The sequence below is a fragment of the Hemiscyllium ocellatum genome, chromosome 43 (assembly GCF_020745735.1).
Source record: "Hemiscyllium ocellatum isolate sHemOce1 chromosome 43, sHemOce1.pat.X.cur, whole genome shotgun sequence".
Lineage (NCBI taxonomy): Eukaryota > Metazoa > Chordata > Chondrichthyes > Orectolobiformes > Hemiscylliidae > Hemiscyllium > Hemiscyllium ocellatum.
In genome coordinates this window covers 29,486,326-29,503,447 of record NC_083443.1, presented here as the reverse complement: position 1 = coordinate 29,503,447, position 17,122 = coordinate 29,486,326, and the positions used below count along the sequence as shown (strand labels likewise).

The following is a 17,122-nucleotide window of genomic DNA, read 5'->3' as shown; positions in this document are numbered from 1 at the left end:
AAATTACCCCAGTGCCCAGGAATGTGTAGGTTAGGTGGGTTAGCTGTGGTAAATGTAGGGTTATGGGTATGGGGTGCGTCTGGGTTGGGATGCTCTTCGGAAGGTTGGTGCGACTCAATGGGCCAAATGGCCTGCTTCTGCACTCTCGGGATTCTATCATCTGCCTACACCACAGCAGTATTCACACTGATAGTAAATGGGTTTTGTGGTGTTGAATTGCTGAAATGAGTTACCTATAAAAGGTTATAGTCAATTATCTGGAAATGATTGCATCACAAAATTCCAGAAACACTTTAATCATTCTACATGCCCACCCAGTGTTCCATATAAGCAATGAAAGCATGGGCTGGAAGGCCTCTGTGGCAGCAACACCAATTGAACAGAACATACTGAAGCAACTCTTCTAGTGGAGATTTTGCCACTGTTGCTTTCCCATGAACGGCACGGCGGCTTAATGGTTAGCACTACTGCCTCACAGCACCAGGATCCCAGGTTCAATTCCAGTCTTGTATGGAGTTTGCACGTTCTCCCAGTGTCTGCGTGGGGTTTCCTCCGGGTGCTCCGGTTTCTTCCCACCGTTTAAAGACGTGCAGGTCAGGTGAATTGCCCATAGTGTTAGCTACATTAGCCAGAGGGAAATGGGTCTGTGTGGGCTGCTCTTCAGAGGGTCGGTGTAGACTTGTTGGGCCGAAGGGCCTGTTTCCACACTGTAGGGAATCTAATCGAATCAGTAACAGGGAATATTTATTTGGTCTTCATGCCCACAGTCATGGGTCTAGCTGTCCAAGGCCACAATGTGATATTGTTTCCTGCTTTGATTGCACTTAATATGTTACTACTTACTGTAAAGACAATAAAGAGGGGCGAAAGTGAGAGAGGTGGGGGAGGAGCAGATGATCAGAGACATTAACAGAAAGAAAAAACTGTGCAAGTGTAAGTCTGTTTGACCATGCATAAGGGGTGCAAAATTAAAACACAGCTCATTCCCAAAGCAGTGTTATTTCTGAAGCTACATCTCCTGTGAATATTTTACAATTATTTTGTCACCTGATCCCAATGACCTGTTTCCATCAATGTTCTCAATGTTTCTACAAAAGGGCGTCTTTGAAACACTGATGCATCACTGTCATGATTTCTGAAAGATGTTTTGAGCTGACCAGATTAAAAGCTACATCATACTGCAGAAGTGTATTAATTGAACAGAAACTATGTCAAATAACTCAAAGGGTGCACATCTAACACTCCAGACCTTTCAGGGATTCTCATACACACTTGCTAGCTTGCCTTAGAGGTTGCTCATATCCCCAAAGTACCCGAGTTTTCTTCATGTGCCTATTTACAACACAGACATAGGGAACACTGATAGGAAATGGTACCTCGAGCTACCTAATTGGGATCAGTTCAGTCCGCACAACATCAGCTCCAAGCCTCCTGTCATTTTGGCTTGCATGACATTAATGGAATGGCCTCAGGGAAGATCTGGATCAATTTTACAAGCTGTAGCTGAGTTTGAAGTGCCAATTTCATAAAAGGTAACATTCCTTCAAAGGAATCAAAGGATCAAACTGGTTCAGTGCCTTGGCATAATTAACAACATTGCTCTTTTGATCAAATAAAACCTTTGATCAGTTTAAATTTCCATATTCGATGAACACTTAACACATTTGCATATCTTTCTCAATATTCTTTAACATAATTAAGCAATAGCCTATTGTTAATTGGCTTTTGCTGCAGATCACAACTGGTCTGGAAAATAGCTGTGACATATAATTATCCATCTTCCTCATCCCTAAAGGCCAATACACGAGTACACTGTGTGTGTGAATTTAATGATGCAAGTTTACAAACTACTTGGGTGAGAGGGCAATTGATTCCAAGTTGTATGTTTCACGCTCTGGGTGAATGGCTGACTATCCATCGAATCATAAGAATTTTTTAAAACTGAAAGCAAGTTTTCAGAGAGGACCAAATTAGATTGATCTCTCAAATCAACACTGCTGTTTTGGGAAGCATCCTGTGTGTAAACTGCAGTGAAGGAAATATAGCAGCCCAACAACAACTACACGTCAAAACTAAAGTGCACACAATGGAATGTTCTGATGAAAAGGTCCGTGCACAGTAACCCTGAGTTTGATAAAGGGTCAGTTAGACTTTAAACGTCAACTCTTTTCTCTCCTTACAGATGCTACCAGACCTGCTGAGATTTTCCAGCATTTTCTCTTTTGGTAACCCTGAGTTTGTTGGGTTAACCAAAATGAGAGAGAAAAAGAATACAAAGACTGCTCTATTGAAAGGTCAACTGCTCAGATGGTGACCAACTCATTAAGAAATGACCCTGTGAGTTTCTAATGTTTTGTGAAGAGATATGGGTGTTTGAATTATATGTTGTAACTCAGCAGGGTGATAGTGTGTCTGCCTGATGTTCTGATTTATGACAAATGCAGTGCATGAGATATGATGTACCATTTGTCAGTAAGACAAGGTGTGGTTGACCATGGGATCATGCTGTGGGAGTATCAAATGCTTGATTAGACATCAAAAACTGCAGCAGCCGTGAGTAAGCTAGCCAAAGGTCAAGGTTTGTTAAAATGGAGAAACAAGCCTCTTTCCAAGGGAAACAAGCAAATAGCCAAATTGAATCAAAGAATCTCTACAATGCAGAGCCGAGCAAGCCAATGCTGACCCTTCAAACAGCATCCCACCTGATCTCCATAACCTCACATTTACCATGATGAATCTAGGCTGCGGATCCCTGGTCACAAAACACAATTCAGCATGGCCAATCCACCTAACCTCCACATCTTGGACTGTGGGAGGAAGCCAAAGCAACTGGATGAAACTCCTGCAGACACAGGGAGAATGTGCAAACTCCCACCAGGACCCTGGTGCAGTGGAGCAGCAGTGCCAACCACTGAGCCACCGTGGCACCATGAGAAGACCGTCCAATTAAAGAAGAGGGCAACATCTGTGACGTTTGCCAGTTGTCAAACTGATTGACTGCTGAAGATTGGACCGAAATTTGATTATACATACTGCTTATATGGAAAGGAAAAAGATACACTACAAAGATATAGCAAAAATAGTTATACGTCATAAGCTTATCTGTACAATACATAACAGCTGCAAGAGACCCCAATTTAAAAAAAAATAATTCAAGGGATGTGGGTATCACCATCCAGGCCAGTTTGTATGGAATAAGGAAGGGTGCCCCAGAATGATAGTTAGCTCAGAGTCAAGGGATTAGCAACTGGAGGCCAGACTGGAGCAGGTTAATCCACTCACTTTGGTCTGATCCTTGGACAAGACTATGTAAACTGATGGCCTAGTGGTATTATTGCCTGACTATTAATTCAGAGATCCAGGTAACAATTTGGAGACTCTATCAAGGTTCAAATCCATCATGGCAGATGGTGAAAGTTGAATTCAGTAACAATCTGGAATTAGAATCTAATGATGATCATGAAAACATTGTTGATTATTTGAAAAACTCCAAACTGGTACACTAATGCCCTTTAGGGAATGAAACTGCTGTCCTTACCTGGTCCAGCTTCCCCGAGACTCCAAATCCCACAGCAACGTGGCTGATTCTTAACTGCCCTGTGGGTAATTAGGGATGAGCAATAAATACTGATTCAGGCAGTGATGCCTACATCCAGGGAATGAATAAAAGAAAACTAGGCCACTTATGGTTGAAGTAATGTACAGATAAGCTTGAGATGTGTAACTATTTTTCAGTGTACCTTGCATAAATAAAGAGCAATTATGTATACTGATAGACTAGGGAAGGGAATATTAACTCCTACAGGTCGTAAGCGTGAAACATAAACTCTGTTTTTCTCTCTCCACAGATGGTGTTGATCTAAGTATTTGTAGCATTTTCTATCTATCTTTATTTCAGATTTTATTAGATTTTATTTTTGCTTCAAAAGTAACTATTGGCTGCAAGTCCCTGAAATCACGAAATCGATATCAATGTCAATTCTTTTTAAAGTACTTTCACCATTCAAAAATATCAGTAATGGAACCTGCCAAGATCACCCTTTCTCTTGAAGATATCCTTTAGCTTCAAGCCCACATCCTTTCCTATCCCCACGTATCGGAGCTAATGCTTGTTGTCAGCTGTGGTAACGTACCTGGGAGCACTCATCCAACACACGCTCTCTAAATTTCAAAAACTGTTCCTGAATGTTGGGTTGATTAATGGCAAAAGACAGGAAATGAGTGAAGGGTTGCTTTCTGCGGAAGCTCTCCAACATCACTTCAATTCTGGTCTGTGCTGATGCAACACCCGCTCGCTGCTGTCCAGCGATGACTAGAAACAAGACAACATCAGACTTGAAATAAAACAAAGAACTGTAGAAGGTGGAGATCTGAAACAACAAAACATAAATTGCTGGGCAAACTCAGCAGACCTGGCATCATCTGTGGGCAGAAAGCAGAGTTAACGTTTCTAGTTTGGTGAATCGTCATCATTGTAAACTGATGCAGATTCAGAACAGACACTGGACTTGAAACATTAACGTTTCCTGCAGATGATGCCAGACTTGTCGGAGTTTCTCCAGCAATTTCTGTTTCTGTTTCATACGTTAGATTTAAGTTTATTTTTCTCATACCACAGAGTATTCTCTGCTCGGCTGTGACGCAAAGTTCACTGCTCTACGGCGTGTATACAATCATAACCTCAAGTGCAGTGGCTGCATAAGTGAGGGCTGGCCATTTTCCTTCACAATGCTAAACTTTGCCCAAAGTGAGATTTTCCTTATAGGTTTATAATGTGAATGCTACTGAGGCAATGTAACAAATGACCAGGTGGATTTTATTTGGCACTGTTTGAGTGACAAACAGAGATCAGCACCAAAAGTAATTAAATAATGCCGCAGGATCTTCACCATCGCCTCAAATCGTCAGATCAAGTCAACAAGGCTTTGATTTACCATCACAACTGAAGGATAAAGTTTTCGTCTTATGCTAAATGCTTGGAGCTTTGGCTATGGATTAACACTATGATGGTGAACAAGTTTTAGACATCGTGTTACTTGCACAGTAATACTAACACACATATCTCACAACAGACATTAAGTTAGGAGACAGATCAAAACAGCAGTAGCAAACATTTAAGGGGATATTTCATGATAAATACAACACTATCATTAAAGAAAAATTCCAAGAGGAGAACCCAAAATTCATGATTAACTAAAGAACTTAAGAGAAGTATCAAATTTAAGGGAATGGGGAGGTCGTGGTAATGTCACTGGACGAGCAATCCAGAATCTTAAACTAATATTCAAAAATGGCTGTTTGTGAAATGTGAATTCAATTAAAATCTGGATTTAAAAAAAGCTTGTCAAATGGAGATCATATAACCACTGTCGATTGTTAGAATGAAACATCTGGTTCATTAATGTTTTTTAGGGAAGAAAATTTGCCATCTGGAATACATGCGACTCTAGATCCACAGAAATGTGGATGGCTCAACTGCCAGGGAAATTACAGATGGGTGCTAAAGGCCGGATTAGCCAGTGACACCCACATCCCATGAACAGATTGGGGAGAAAATGCTAGATTTTATTACGGTAAGAACATAAAAGTAAGGATGCTATGTTTCAACTTTACAGGGCATTGGTGAAACATGGTTTTGAATTCAGGATAAAGTTTTGGTTGCCAGTTAAAGAAGAATGTAAATACATTGGAAGTGACTCAGAGAAAGTTTATTGGATTCATATACAGAATGAGTAGTTTGTCTTACAAGACTAGATGTGCGCAACCAAGCTGAGCCTAAGTGCGGAACAGCAAGGGATAGTTCGAATGAAGTTTAAAAGATCCTGAACGGTCTTGACACAGTGGATGTGGAAAAGATTCTTGTGGGCGAATGCAGAAAAGATACCCTTTTAGGAAGGGGAGGGGAGGAGAACTTTCTTCCAGTGGTTTGTGCCACTTTGGAGCACTCCACCTCAAAGGCAGCCCATGGTGCTGGAGTTGGTCGAGGGATCATTTAATATCTTTGAGGTGAGGTTAGATAGATCCTTAGGAGGTAACAAAGTGAGAGGTTATCAGGAACAGATGGGAATGAGAAATCTATGACACAAACAGGTCAGCCATGTTCTTACTGAATGGCAGAGCAGATTTGAAGGGTTGAATGGCCTATATCTGCTATTAATACATATTTTCAGTGTTAGGTAGGAGGTTCTTCACTTGCTGTAGAACTCCCAGCCTCTGATCTACTCTGTATCCCCAATATGTATGGAGTTGGCTCAAATAACTTCTGCTCGATGGTGACAAACCCACCCAGGATGTGAACGGTAAGGAATTTGTGAATAGCAATGAAAGGAAGGTGATCATTTACTGAAATGGCGAGTTTTGAGAAGATTTGTAGCTTGGGTTGAGGTTCTGGATGTAGGTTTGCTTGCTGAGCTGGAAGGTTCATTTTCAGACATTTTGTCACCATACTAGGTAACATCATCAGTGAGCCTCTGGATGAAGCACTGGTGGCATGGCCTGCTTTCTACTTATGTGTTTAGGTTTCCTTGGCTTGGTTATGTCATTTCCAGTGGTGATGTCATTTCCTGTTCTTTTTCTCAGGGGGTGGTAAATGGGATCCAAGTCAATGTGTTTGTTGATAGAGTCCCAATTGGAATGCCATGCTTCGAGGAATTCTCGTGTGTCTCTCTGTTGGGCTTGTCCTAGGATGGATGTGTTGTCCCAGTTGAAGTGGTGTCCTTCCTCATCCGTATGGGAGGATACTAGTGAGAGAGGGTCATGTCTTTTTATGGATAGTTGATCATGTATCCTGATGGCTAGTTTTCCGCCGAGGAAAATTACATCACCACAGGAAATGACATCAACCAACTAAGGAAACCTAAACACAAATAGAAAGCAGGCCATGCCACCATTGCTTTATCCGGAGCCTCACTGATGATGTTACCTAGTATGATGACGAAATGTCTGAAAACGAACCTTCCAGCTCAGCGAGCAAACCCACATCCATTTCCTGAGATGCTTGTGACATGAACAGTATTTGTCACTTATCAGTCCAGGCCTGAATGTTGTCCATACTTGTTGCATGCTGGATCAGAATTCTTGATAAACAGTGCTTAAAAAGATGTATGCTTCCCTCTTACAGCTTAATTTCATATGTTAATAAAACTTTGCCTTTGAATTCCTACTGAATCTCACCAATCTCTCCCTCTATTCCAGGTTTAGGAATGGTTATGGAAGTTCGTGTTTCATTCTCCAGTCTCCGTTTGGTCTCCCCTTTCTTCCCAATTATGTATCTGTGGAAAAAGTAAAATGATGATTTAAAATCACAAAAAAATGACTCTGCTCTGACTTCTGGCAAGAATGAATCCTCCATAACGTTTTGCCAGATCTAATATTGAAGCATCAATCCCCAGAAAGGTCAAATATCTATATGTCACCCCCTGAATGGTGAAATGTGTTGTCATATCTCAGTGGGGTATTAAGTCCTGTTATTCCTGGAGCCATCACAAAAGTTAAAGATTTTATAACAGTATGCAAAACTCCACAATTTACTTGTCCATTTAGATCAGGTTGACAGAAAATGCAGTCCAGATATTTGTAGCTAGATTGCTGCTTGTTACAAATAAATAGATTCTAGCTACAAGTTAATAATTATGAACTGTCAAGACATAACTCCACTTGTCAAAACCTTTATAAACTTCCTGCTGCACACATACAGACAGACTAAAAAAAATCACGCATGCTATAACTGAGAGAAAGACTGGGAAGGCAGTTCAATGGTCCCTGTCCACAAGATTTCTTGAAAGATAATCCTTTTGCTGATCAGAATGCTATTTCTTGATATTCCTTCTCCAGGTCCTTTCACTTGTTTGCAGTAGCACAGATAACTAGTTCTCACTTACGAAGGCCTCAAACCTATTAAAGCCACAGCTTATAGTAAGTAATAAGGGGAATTAAGCCAGCTATCTTCAGGCTGGAGATAATATTCAAATTATTTCCAGAGGTCTGATAGCTTCTTCCTTAAACTTTCACACCAACAGCTACCTGGGAGCCAATCACATGATGGTCTTTGTCATCGATAACTAGTTATGAGTCCACAGACTAATCAGCTACTTGCCGCTGGCCATAGCTCCATTTGTACACAGTCCCTGGCTTGCCTGTAACCAGACTTCACTACTGCTTACAACACGTCAGGTAATCTGCTTTTAGAAAGTGCAGTTGTGAGTGTGGTGCTGGAAAAGCACAGCAGGTCAGGCAGCATTCAAGGAGCAGGAGAATCGACGTTTCAGACATAAGCCTTTCATCATTCCTGATGAAGGGTTTATGCCCAAAACATTGACCCTCCTGCTCCTCGGATGCTGCCTGACTTGCTGTGCTTTTCCAGCACCACACCCTCGACTCTGATCTCCAGCATCTGCAGTCCTCACTTTCTCCTAGTCCTTCCCTTTTGAAAACTACAGTCATCCTTCAACAATCTTTGGGTTTTTGAAGATGTTTTCCCTTTTTAATCCACAATCATACTGACAGAAAAATGAAAAGATACCATCTTTACAATGTGAACCATTTACAATGGATTTTTATCAGGCAAAAATACCTCACTTTAAAACCTTAGAAGAATTATAAGTTCAGTGAAGGGGAAATTATCCCCATCAATAAAACTTCATCAGTTCTATTGGAGAGAAGTGACACAAACTTGCCCCTGGTTACCTACTGATGAAATGCAAACACAACCCTGGTCATTTCATTATTTATTTTGCAAGATGTGGGCATCACTGGCTAGACCAGAGTTTATTGTCCGATTCCTAACTGTCAAATGTGTGATGAATTTCCTTCTTGAACTGATACAGTGCATGCAAAGTGAGGCATCTACACATAACTTCTCCAATCCAAACTGCATTTTTTAAAATTAAAAACAATTCAACATTAAGTATAAACTTAGGAAGAATCAACTTCCAGTATCTGGTACACACCCATAGATCATTCAGCATGTGTAAGGGCTTGTTGGACTAAATGGTCTTTAAAAAATGCTTTTTGTCTTTATGTCTGTTTATTGACAACAAGATCCCCTTGAACCAGACATTAGTCCCCATTTTCTATCTCCTGTCATTAATTGCCAAATAGGACCCAACACTCCCCCACCCAAGTCCTGACAGGACTGTTGTTAATCATTAATTCCTCGTACTGCTGGAATTTTCTCCCTGTACCCTTCTGTCTTGCTATGATACACGCTGTCCCCTCCCAGGAGTCACAGAAACTTGCAGTACAAAAGAAAGCCATTTGGTCTGTCATTAAAGAGGCACAGGGTGACTGGTTCACTCAGAAAATCTCCATGTCTTATCAGTTAAAAGTCACAGCTTACACTAACTGTTCAAGGAACTGTGAGCTCTTAGAAAGAGCAGATGTGCTTAGACCCATCTCCCAGTTTTTTTTAAAAACTGAGTAACATTGAAAACTTCCTCACCCTCAGGTAACTGCCCAATCCTTTTTTTAAACAAAATTATTGAAGCAATAAGCTCCTACTACCTTTTCTGGGGAAAGTGATCCAACTCCCAAAAACTCAGGGTGGAAAAACAAATTCTCAAACTCCTCCAGATTTTGCACTAAATTATTTTGTATTTACATATTTTGGTTATTGCCTGACATAAACCATAAAGACATAGGAGTGGAAGTAACGCCATTCGGCCCATCGAGTCCACTCTGCCATTTAATCATGGCTGACGGGCATTTCACCTCCATTTACCCACACTCTTCCCATAACCCTTAATTCCTTGCAAGATCAAGAATTTATCAATTTCCATTTTGAAGACATTTAACATCCCAGCCTCCACTGCACTCCGTGGCAATGAATTCCACAGGCCCACCACTCTCAGGCTGAAGAAATGTCTCCTCATTTCCGTTCTAAATTGACCCCCTTTAATTTAAGGCTGTGCCCACGGGTCCTAGTCTCCCCGCCTAACGGAAACAACTTCCCAGTGTCCACTCTTTCTAAGCCATGCATTATCTGTAAGTTTCTATTAGATCTCCACTCAACATTCTAAACTCTAATGAATATAATACCAGGATCCTCTGCCGTTCATCGTATGTTAGGCCTACCATTCCAGGGATCATCCCTGTGAATCTCTGCTGGACACGCTCCAGTGCCAGTATGTCCTTCCTGAGGTGTGGTGCCCAAAATTGGACACAGTACTCCAAATGGGGCCTAACCAGAGCTTTATAAAGTCTCAGAAGCATGTCGCTGCTTTTATATTCCAACCCTCTAGAGATAAATGACAATATCACATTTGCCTTCTAATCACGGACTCAACCTGCAAGCTAACCTTTAGAGAAGCCTGGGCAAGCACTCCCAGATCCCTTTGCACTTTGGCTTTATGAATTTTCTCACCGTTTAGAAATAGTCCATGCTTGCATTCTTTTTTCCAAAGTGCAAGACCTCACATTTGCTCACGTTGAATTTCATCAGCCATTTCCTGGATGATTCTCCGAAACTATCTAAACCTTTCTGCAGCCTCACCGCCTCCTCAGTACTACCTGCTTGTCCACCTAACTTCGTATCATTGGCAAACTTCACCAGAATGCCCCCAGTCTCTTCATCCAGATCATTGATATGTAAAGTGAACAGCTGAATCCTTTGGGACACCACTTGCCACCGGCTACCCTTCCAAAAAAGAACCTTTAATCCCAACTCTTGGCCTTCTCTCAGACAGCCAATCCTCAATCCATGCCAGTAGCTCACCTCGAACACATGGGCCCTCACCCTACTCAGCAGCCTTCTGTGAGGCACCTTATCAAAGATCTTTTGGAAATCTAGATAGATAACATCTACTGGGTTTCCTGGTCTAACCTACTTGTTATCTCTTCAAAGAATTCTAACAGGTTTGTCAGGCATGACCTCCCCTTACTAAATCCAGGCTGACTTGTTCTGACCTGACTCTGCACTTCCAAGAATTTAGAAATCTCATCCTTAACGATGGATTCTAGAATTTTACCAACAGCTGAGGTTAGGCTAATCGGCCTATAATTTTCCACGTTTTGTCTTGATCCTTTCTTAAACCACAGGGTTACAACAGCGATTTTCCAATCATCTGGGAATTTCCCTTACTCCAGTGATTTTTGAAAGATCACAGTCAGTGCCTCCGCTATTTCCTCAGCCACCTCCCTCGGAACTCTAGGATGTAGCCCATTAGGGAAGGAGATTTATCGATTTTTAGACCTTTTAGCTTTTCTAGCACTTTCTCTTTTGTAATGGCTAACATACTCAACTCTGCCCCCGATTATCCTTAATTGTTGGGATATTATTCCTGTCTTCCACTCTGAAGACTGATGCAAAGTACTTAGTAAATTCTTCAGCTATTTCCTTATCGCCTTCCGAGCCTTCCTGCATCAATTTGGAGCGGCCCAATGTCTACTTTTGCCCCTTGTTTATGTATTGAAAAGAACTTGTACTATCATTTCTAATATTACGGGCTAGCCTACTTTCATATTTGATCCTCTCCTTCCTTATTTCTCTCTGTTATCCTCTGTTTGTTTTTGTAGTCTTTCCAATTTTCTGATATCCCAGTGCGCTTGGCCACTTTATAGGCTCTCTCTTTATCTTTGATACATTTCCTGACTTCCTTTGTCAGCCATGACTGTCTAATCCATCTCCCAGATAATATTTCTTTTCCTTGGGATGAACCTCTGCACTGTGTCCTCAATTACACCCAGTAACTCCTGCCATTGTTGCTCTACTGTCTTCGCCTCTACGCCCTGCTTCCAGTCAATTTTTGTCAGTTCCTCTCTCATGCCCCTGTAATTATCTTATTTAACTGCAAGACCATTACATCCGAATTTGCTTTCTCTCTTTCAAACTGCAGACTGAACTCTACCATATTATGATCACTTAAGTGTTTCCTTACTTTAAGATCTTTTATAAAGTCTGGCTCATTACACAGCACTAAGTCTGCTCCCTTGTGGGCTCTGTTCCAAAATGCTATCCTGTAAATATTCCATGAATTCCCTTTCAATGGATCCGCCTACAACATTATTCACCTTAGTCCAAATGCATATTGAAGTCCCCCATGATCACCGTGACCGTGCCCTCTTGACATGCCCTATCTATTTCCTGGTACACCTTGTGCCCCTGGCCTGACCACTGCGGGGAGGTCTGTACATAACTCCCATTTTTTTTTTGCCTTTGTGGTTCCGCAACTCCACCCACACAGACTCCACATCATCTGACCCTATGTCATTCAGTGCCATAGATTTAATTTCATTCTTAACTAACAAGACACCCTGCCCCCAGTGCCCACCTCCCTGTCTTTTCGATGAGTTGTAAAGCCTTGGATGTTTAACTGTCAGTCCTGAAACCCCTGTAATCACATCTCTGTGATGCCTACCATATCATAATCAGCACATTTGTACTGTTGATTCATCTGCTTTATTCCAAATGCCACGAGCATTCAGTAAAGTGCCTTAATGCTAATTTTCTTATCATGATTTCCAGCATCTCAAGTAATATATCCTGAGTTCCCTTCCTTTTTGCTTCATTCCTCGTCTGCCTTGAACTTAAACCTTGCACACATGCTAACCTGCTGCTTATCTTTCTACCTGATTCCATACTCCGTCGTTTTTCCCTTCCATCCAACTCACAAGTTTAAAGTCCTAGTGACCGCTCTATTTATCGTTTTCGCTAGAACACTGGTTCCAGATCGGTTCAGGTGGAGACCGTCCCATTGGTACAGATCCTCCCGGTTACAAAACTGATGCCAATGTCCTATGCCATGAAGCCGCTCAACTCAAAAACCTTAAACAAGTCACCTCGCCAACTCTCTCTATTCGAAAGAATGCAGTGCAACCTCTCATCCCTGATAATATCCAGCTAGATTTCCTCTGATCCCTTTCCAAAGATCTTTACACCTTGCCCGATGGGTGGTGCTCAGAATTGTACACAATATTTCACCAGTGGCTGAACCAGTGAAACATATGATTTCTAGCACAATAGCTTTATAATCAATAACTTCATCCTTCTTCCTAACTCCTCTTCTGCTCCAATCCTATCACCACCACCCACCCTGCCAAGTTCCATTCAGCCCATGAAAAATCTTGGAGGATTTGCTACATTGAAAGGGTTTATAAAGTGAAGGTAGGAGCTGAATGTTGCATTATACACAGCCACCTAGTGGCAACATAGAAAAACAAAACCAAACTGACTACTATCTGCTGCCAAGAACAGTTTCACTGCTCATACACAGGATTAGCACCAACATCTTTTCCAGTTCAGTTAAAAATTAATTACCAACATTCACAAATTTAGAATAGAATCCAGTAATGGCCAATCAAGTTCCTGAGAAGAGTAAACAATATTTGGCTTATATTTGGGCATAGACTTTCAGTATTACATAATCCCCAGGTGTGATAGAGAACAAGGAAAATTTTGCATTCGCATAGCACCTTCTCACACCATGAGTATCAAAGTGTCATTGTCAGCTGTCCCTCAGTTTTGAGGAGGATAAGATCCCGGCTCCCTGAGTCTTCGTGTGACTGAAGAGGCCAGTCCTTGACCGACAGCTCTTTGGGGGAATAGGGTAAGACTTCTTACAGGCTGGCGGAATCCACAGTGCGGGACTCGCTTCCTTTTATTTACTTCTCTGTCTCGTCATTATAGATTTTGGACTCAAAGCGTGATGTAGCTTTATGGTCAGCTTGAAGTATTGGTCATGAACTCCGCCCATTCCTTAATGGCAATGCTCCTGCATCTGAGCTACAGGGAGAGGCTGAACAGGCTAGGGCTGTTTTCCCTGGAGCGTTGGAGGCTGAGGGGTGACCTTATAGAGGTTTACAAAATTATGAGGGGCATGGATACGATAAATAGACAAAGTCTTTTCCCTAGGGTCAGGGAGTCCAGAACTAGAGAGCATAGGTTTAGGGCGAGAGGGGAAAGATATAAAAGAGACCTATGGGGCAACCTTTTCACGCAGAGGGTGGTACGTGTATGGAATGAGCTGCCAGAAGATGTGGTGGAGGCTGGTACAATTGCAACATTTAAAAGGCATTTGGATGGGTATATGAATAGGAAGGGTTTGGAGGGATATGGGTGAGGTGCTGGCAGGTGGGACTAGATTGAGTTGGGATATCTGGTCTGCATGGACGGGTTGGACCGAAGGGTCTGTTTTCATGCTGTACATCTCTATGACTCTATTTCATGGAGAGCTTCTGCGCCTCCCTGAAAACACTACAAATAGAAAATTGAGAAAACAGGTCCTGACCAGTGAACTGTTTTCCAACATCCCACTAAAGCAACATGGCTGATTTTTGCAGGACCACATAAAAATGAATTTATTGGAAGGTCAGTGGCACATTGTGCAGCTAAATACACCAGCTATTTTGCATGGAACATGAACAACTAATTAATCTGCTTTTGGTGATGCTGTTTGACTCTGTTGCTGTTGGCGAGGATACTGGATCTTTCCTGTCCCTCTGTGATCAGGTCAAATGGAAAAGGGCCAGTGTCTCAAACAAACAAACGCACCTGCAAATCTCAAATAGTGTCAACTCACTTGTATAGAGCACTAGGCACAGCCATGGAGCATCGATAGCCCCGATCTGTCTGCTCTATAAGTACAGAATCACAAGGCTCATCCATACAGTCTATAACTCCTGCAAAACAAAAACCCGGAAAATCACTTACAACATCTCAGAGCTCCCATCTATGTTGAAGCACTGACATAAATATTATGTAAGAAACGGTGAGACATTGATATTCCATCTCTGCTACAATAGGAAATTCTAGAGCTTACTTCAGTCTGAGGGAACATGAGCAGTCTAAAAACTATGGGGTCTCCTCAAGCAAAATTTACCAGTAATCAGGAATGTGAGCAATCATATCAGCTTGATCTTGTTGAACTGCAGAGTGAGCTAATGGGGCTTCTATTTCATATGTTCCTCAGAGATCACTGGAGGCACGTTTGTTAAATACTTTTAAGGCAGTAGCAGATAGATTCTTGACTAATAAGGGAGTCAAATGGTCAGCAGGAGTAGTTGGGAAGTGGATTTGAGGCTACAATCTTACTGTATGGCAGGAGGAACTGAATGGCCTACTCCCACTCCAATTTCTTGTAATTGTATTCAGCAGTCGGGCAAGAATTGAAAAGTGGTACAGAACATGGGCGGCACGGTGGCACAGTGGTTAGCACTGCTGCCTCACAGCGCCTGAAACCCGGGTTCAATTCCCGACTCAGGCGACTGACTGTGTGGAGTTTGCACATTCTCCCCGTGTCTGCGTGGGTTTCCTCCGGGTGCTCTGGTTTCCTCCCACAATCCAAAGATGTGCGGGTCAGGTGAATTGGCCATGCTAAATTGCCTGTAGTGTTAGGTAAAGGGGTAAATGTAGGGGTATGGGTGGGTTGCAGGTCGGTGTGGACTTGTTGGGCCGAAGGGCCTGTTTCCACACTGTAAGTAATCTAAAAAAAAACACTGCAGGTAAAATGCATAAAAATGGAATTGAGTTTACCTCATCACACTGTTGTTCCATTTAAGAGCTTGATTGTGAAATGTAATGAGAGAAGAAAATAATTTTCCTATTACTATCACAGCCAGGTCTATATTTTCCTGGTGAGGAATTATTGGAAATTTTTTTTTGCTTGGCTCCACCAGTTTTCAGCTTGTTGAAGTCACTGGCAAAGAAGAAACTTTAATTGTTTTTTCATCTTAGGTTTTAATTACTGCAATTGAGTCTCCAACACCGTGCAAACCTTTACACTGAAGAGCCTGAGGTAACATTGTGCAATGAACTAATTTTGAATGTCATTCTGGGGACTACTGAACGCCTCTGCAGGAGGCAGCGTTCGCACAGCAGGTGGAGAGTCTGTGCTTAGCTGCCATCTCTAGTCTGACTGGCCAAATTAGTGAGATTGCTGTTTTATGGATGTGATGCAGGAGATGACAGAACAGTCCAAACAGCTCTGTGGAAGTGTAAAACATCACACACGCAGCTCCTGACACTGCATAAAAAAGGTTTCAATCTGGGCTCTGCAAGAGGATCACAGCCACCAGGAGGTCATCAGGACTCTATTTGACTGTAGGAAGGCATAGTGTCATTGGAATTGGCTCAAGAATTCTTTAGTGTTTTTTGTACTTGCAGGTTTTCCAGCATATTAAATCGAGACAGTGCTGAATTGGTAATGACACGGGACTATATATCCAGAACTCAGGGTTAATGATCTGAGGACATGGCAGACGATAGAAGTTGAATTTAATTAAATCTGGAATTAAAAGCCAGTCAAATGGTGACCATGTAACCACTATTCATTGTTGTTACATCCCATTTGGTTCACTCATGTCCTTAGGGAAGGAAACCGACCATCCAATGATGTGCAGGTCAGGTGAATTGGCCATGCTAAATTGTCCACATTGTTAGGTGCATTAGTCAGAGGGAAATGGGTCTGGGTGGGTTACTCTTTGGAGAGTTGGTGTGGACTGGTTGGGCCAAAGGGCCTGTTTCCACACTGTAGGGGATCTAATCTAATCCTCATCAGGTCTACACGTGACTCCAGATGACTTTCTGGAATTCCCTGCCTAAGTGCATTGTGGGTCTACCTACAGCCCATGGACTGCAGCGGGTCAAGAAGGCAGCTCACCCCCACCTTCTCAAGGGACAACAAATGCTGGCCCGTGTACTATGAATGAATTTTTTAAAGGTCTGACTGATTCTTAACTGTCAACTGGACAATTAGGAATGTGTAATAATCGCTGGCCTAGTCAGCAATGCTCATGTACTATGAATATTATTTGAAAATTAATTGCCTTTCAAAGGTGAGGACACTGGGTCCTTAGGAGTGCACCATTTGAAAGCATCCCCGGAGTACGCCAGCACTTACAGGGAGTCCAAGGGACGTGTCAGTATTTGTTAGGCGTTTGCAGGAAAATGCAGCTATTTACAGGGAGTCCCCAGGAGTGCACCAGTACAGTATTTGCAATTGGCACTCAACACCGAAATATGCAAACTCCTAATGTAAATAAGGGAAAGCATGACAGGTAGCTGTGAATCACAGAAACAGAAATCATCATATTAATACTGAGACTCAGCCTTTCAATGGTGGAGAAGTTGCCCGAAACAATTATTTAGGATAAAATAAATATTCACATGAAAAAATTCAGAAGCTTCGGA

At 42.0% G+C, this 17,122-nt stretch overlaps 1 protein-coding gene across 2 annotated transcripts in view; it reads right to left on the bottom strand.

Moving 5' to 3' along the window:
• ascc1 (activating signal cointegrator 1 complex subunit 1) overlaps window positions 1-17,122 on the bottom strand; it is a 59,257-nt gene that overhangs the window by 35,194 nt on the left and 6,941 nt on the right. For both annotated transcript variants that reach the window (XM_060854229.1, XM_060854228.1), the window contains exons 3-5: window positions 14,514-14,613; window positions 7,174-7,271; window positions 4,134-4,312 (exon numbers count right to left, since the gene is read on the bottom strand). In XM_060854229.1, the coding sequence (XP_060710212.1) occupies window positions 4,134-4,312; window positions 7,174-7,271; window positions 14,514-14,613 (377 nt within the window). The remainder of the gene's footprint in view (window positions 1-4,133; window positions 4,313-7,173; window positions 7,272-14,513; window positions 14,614-17,122) is intronic.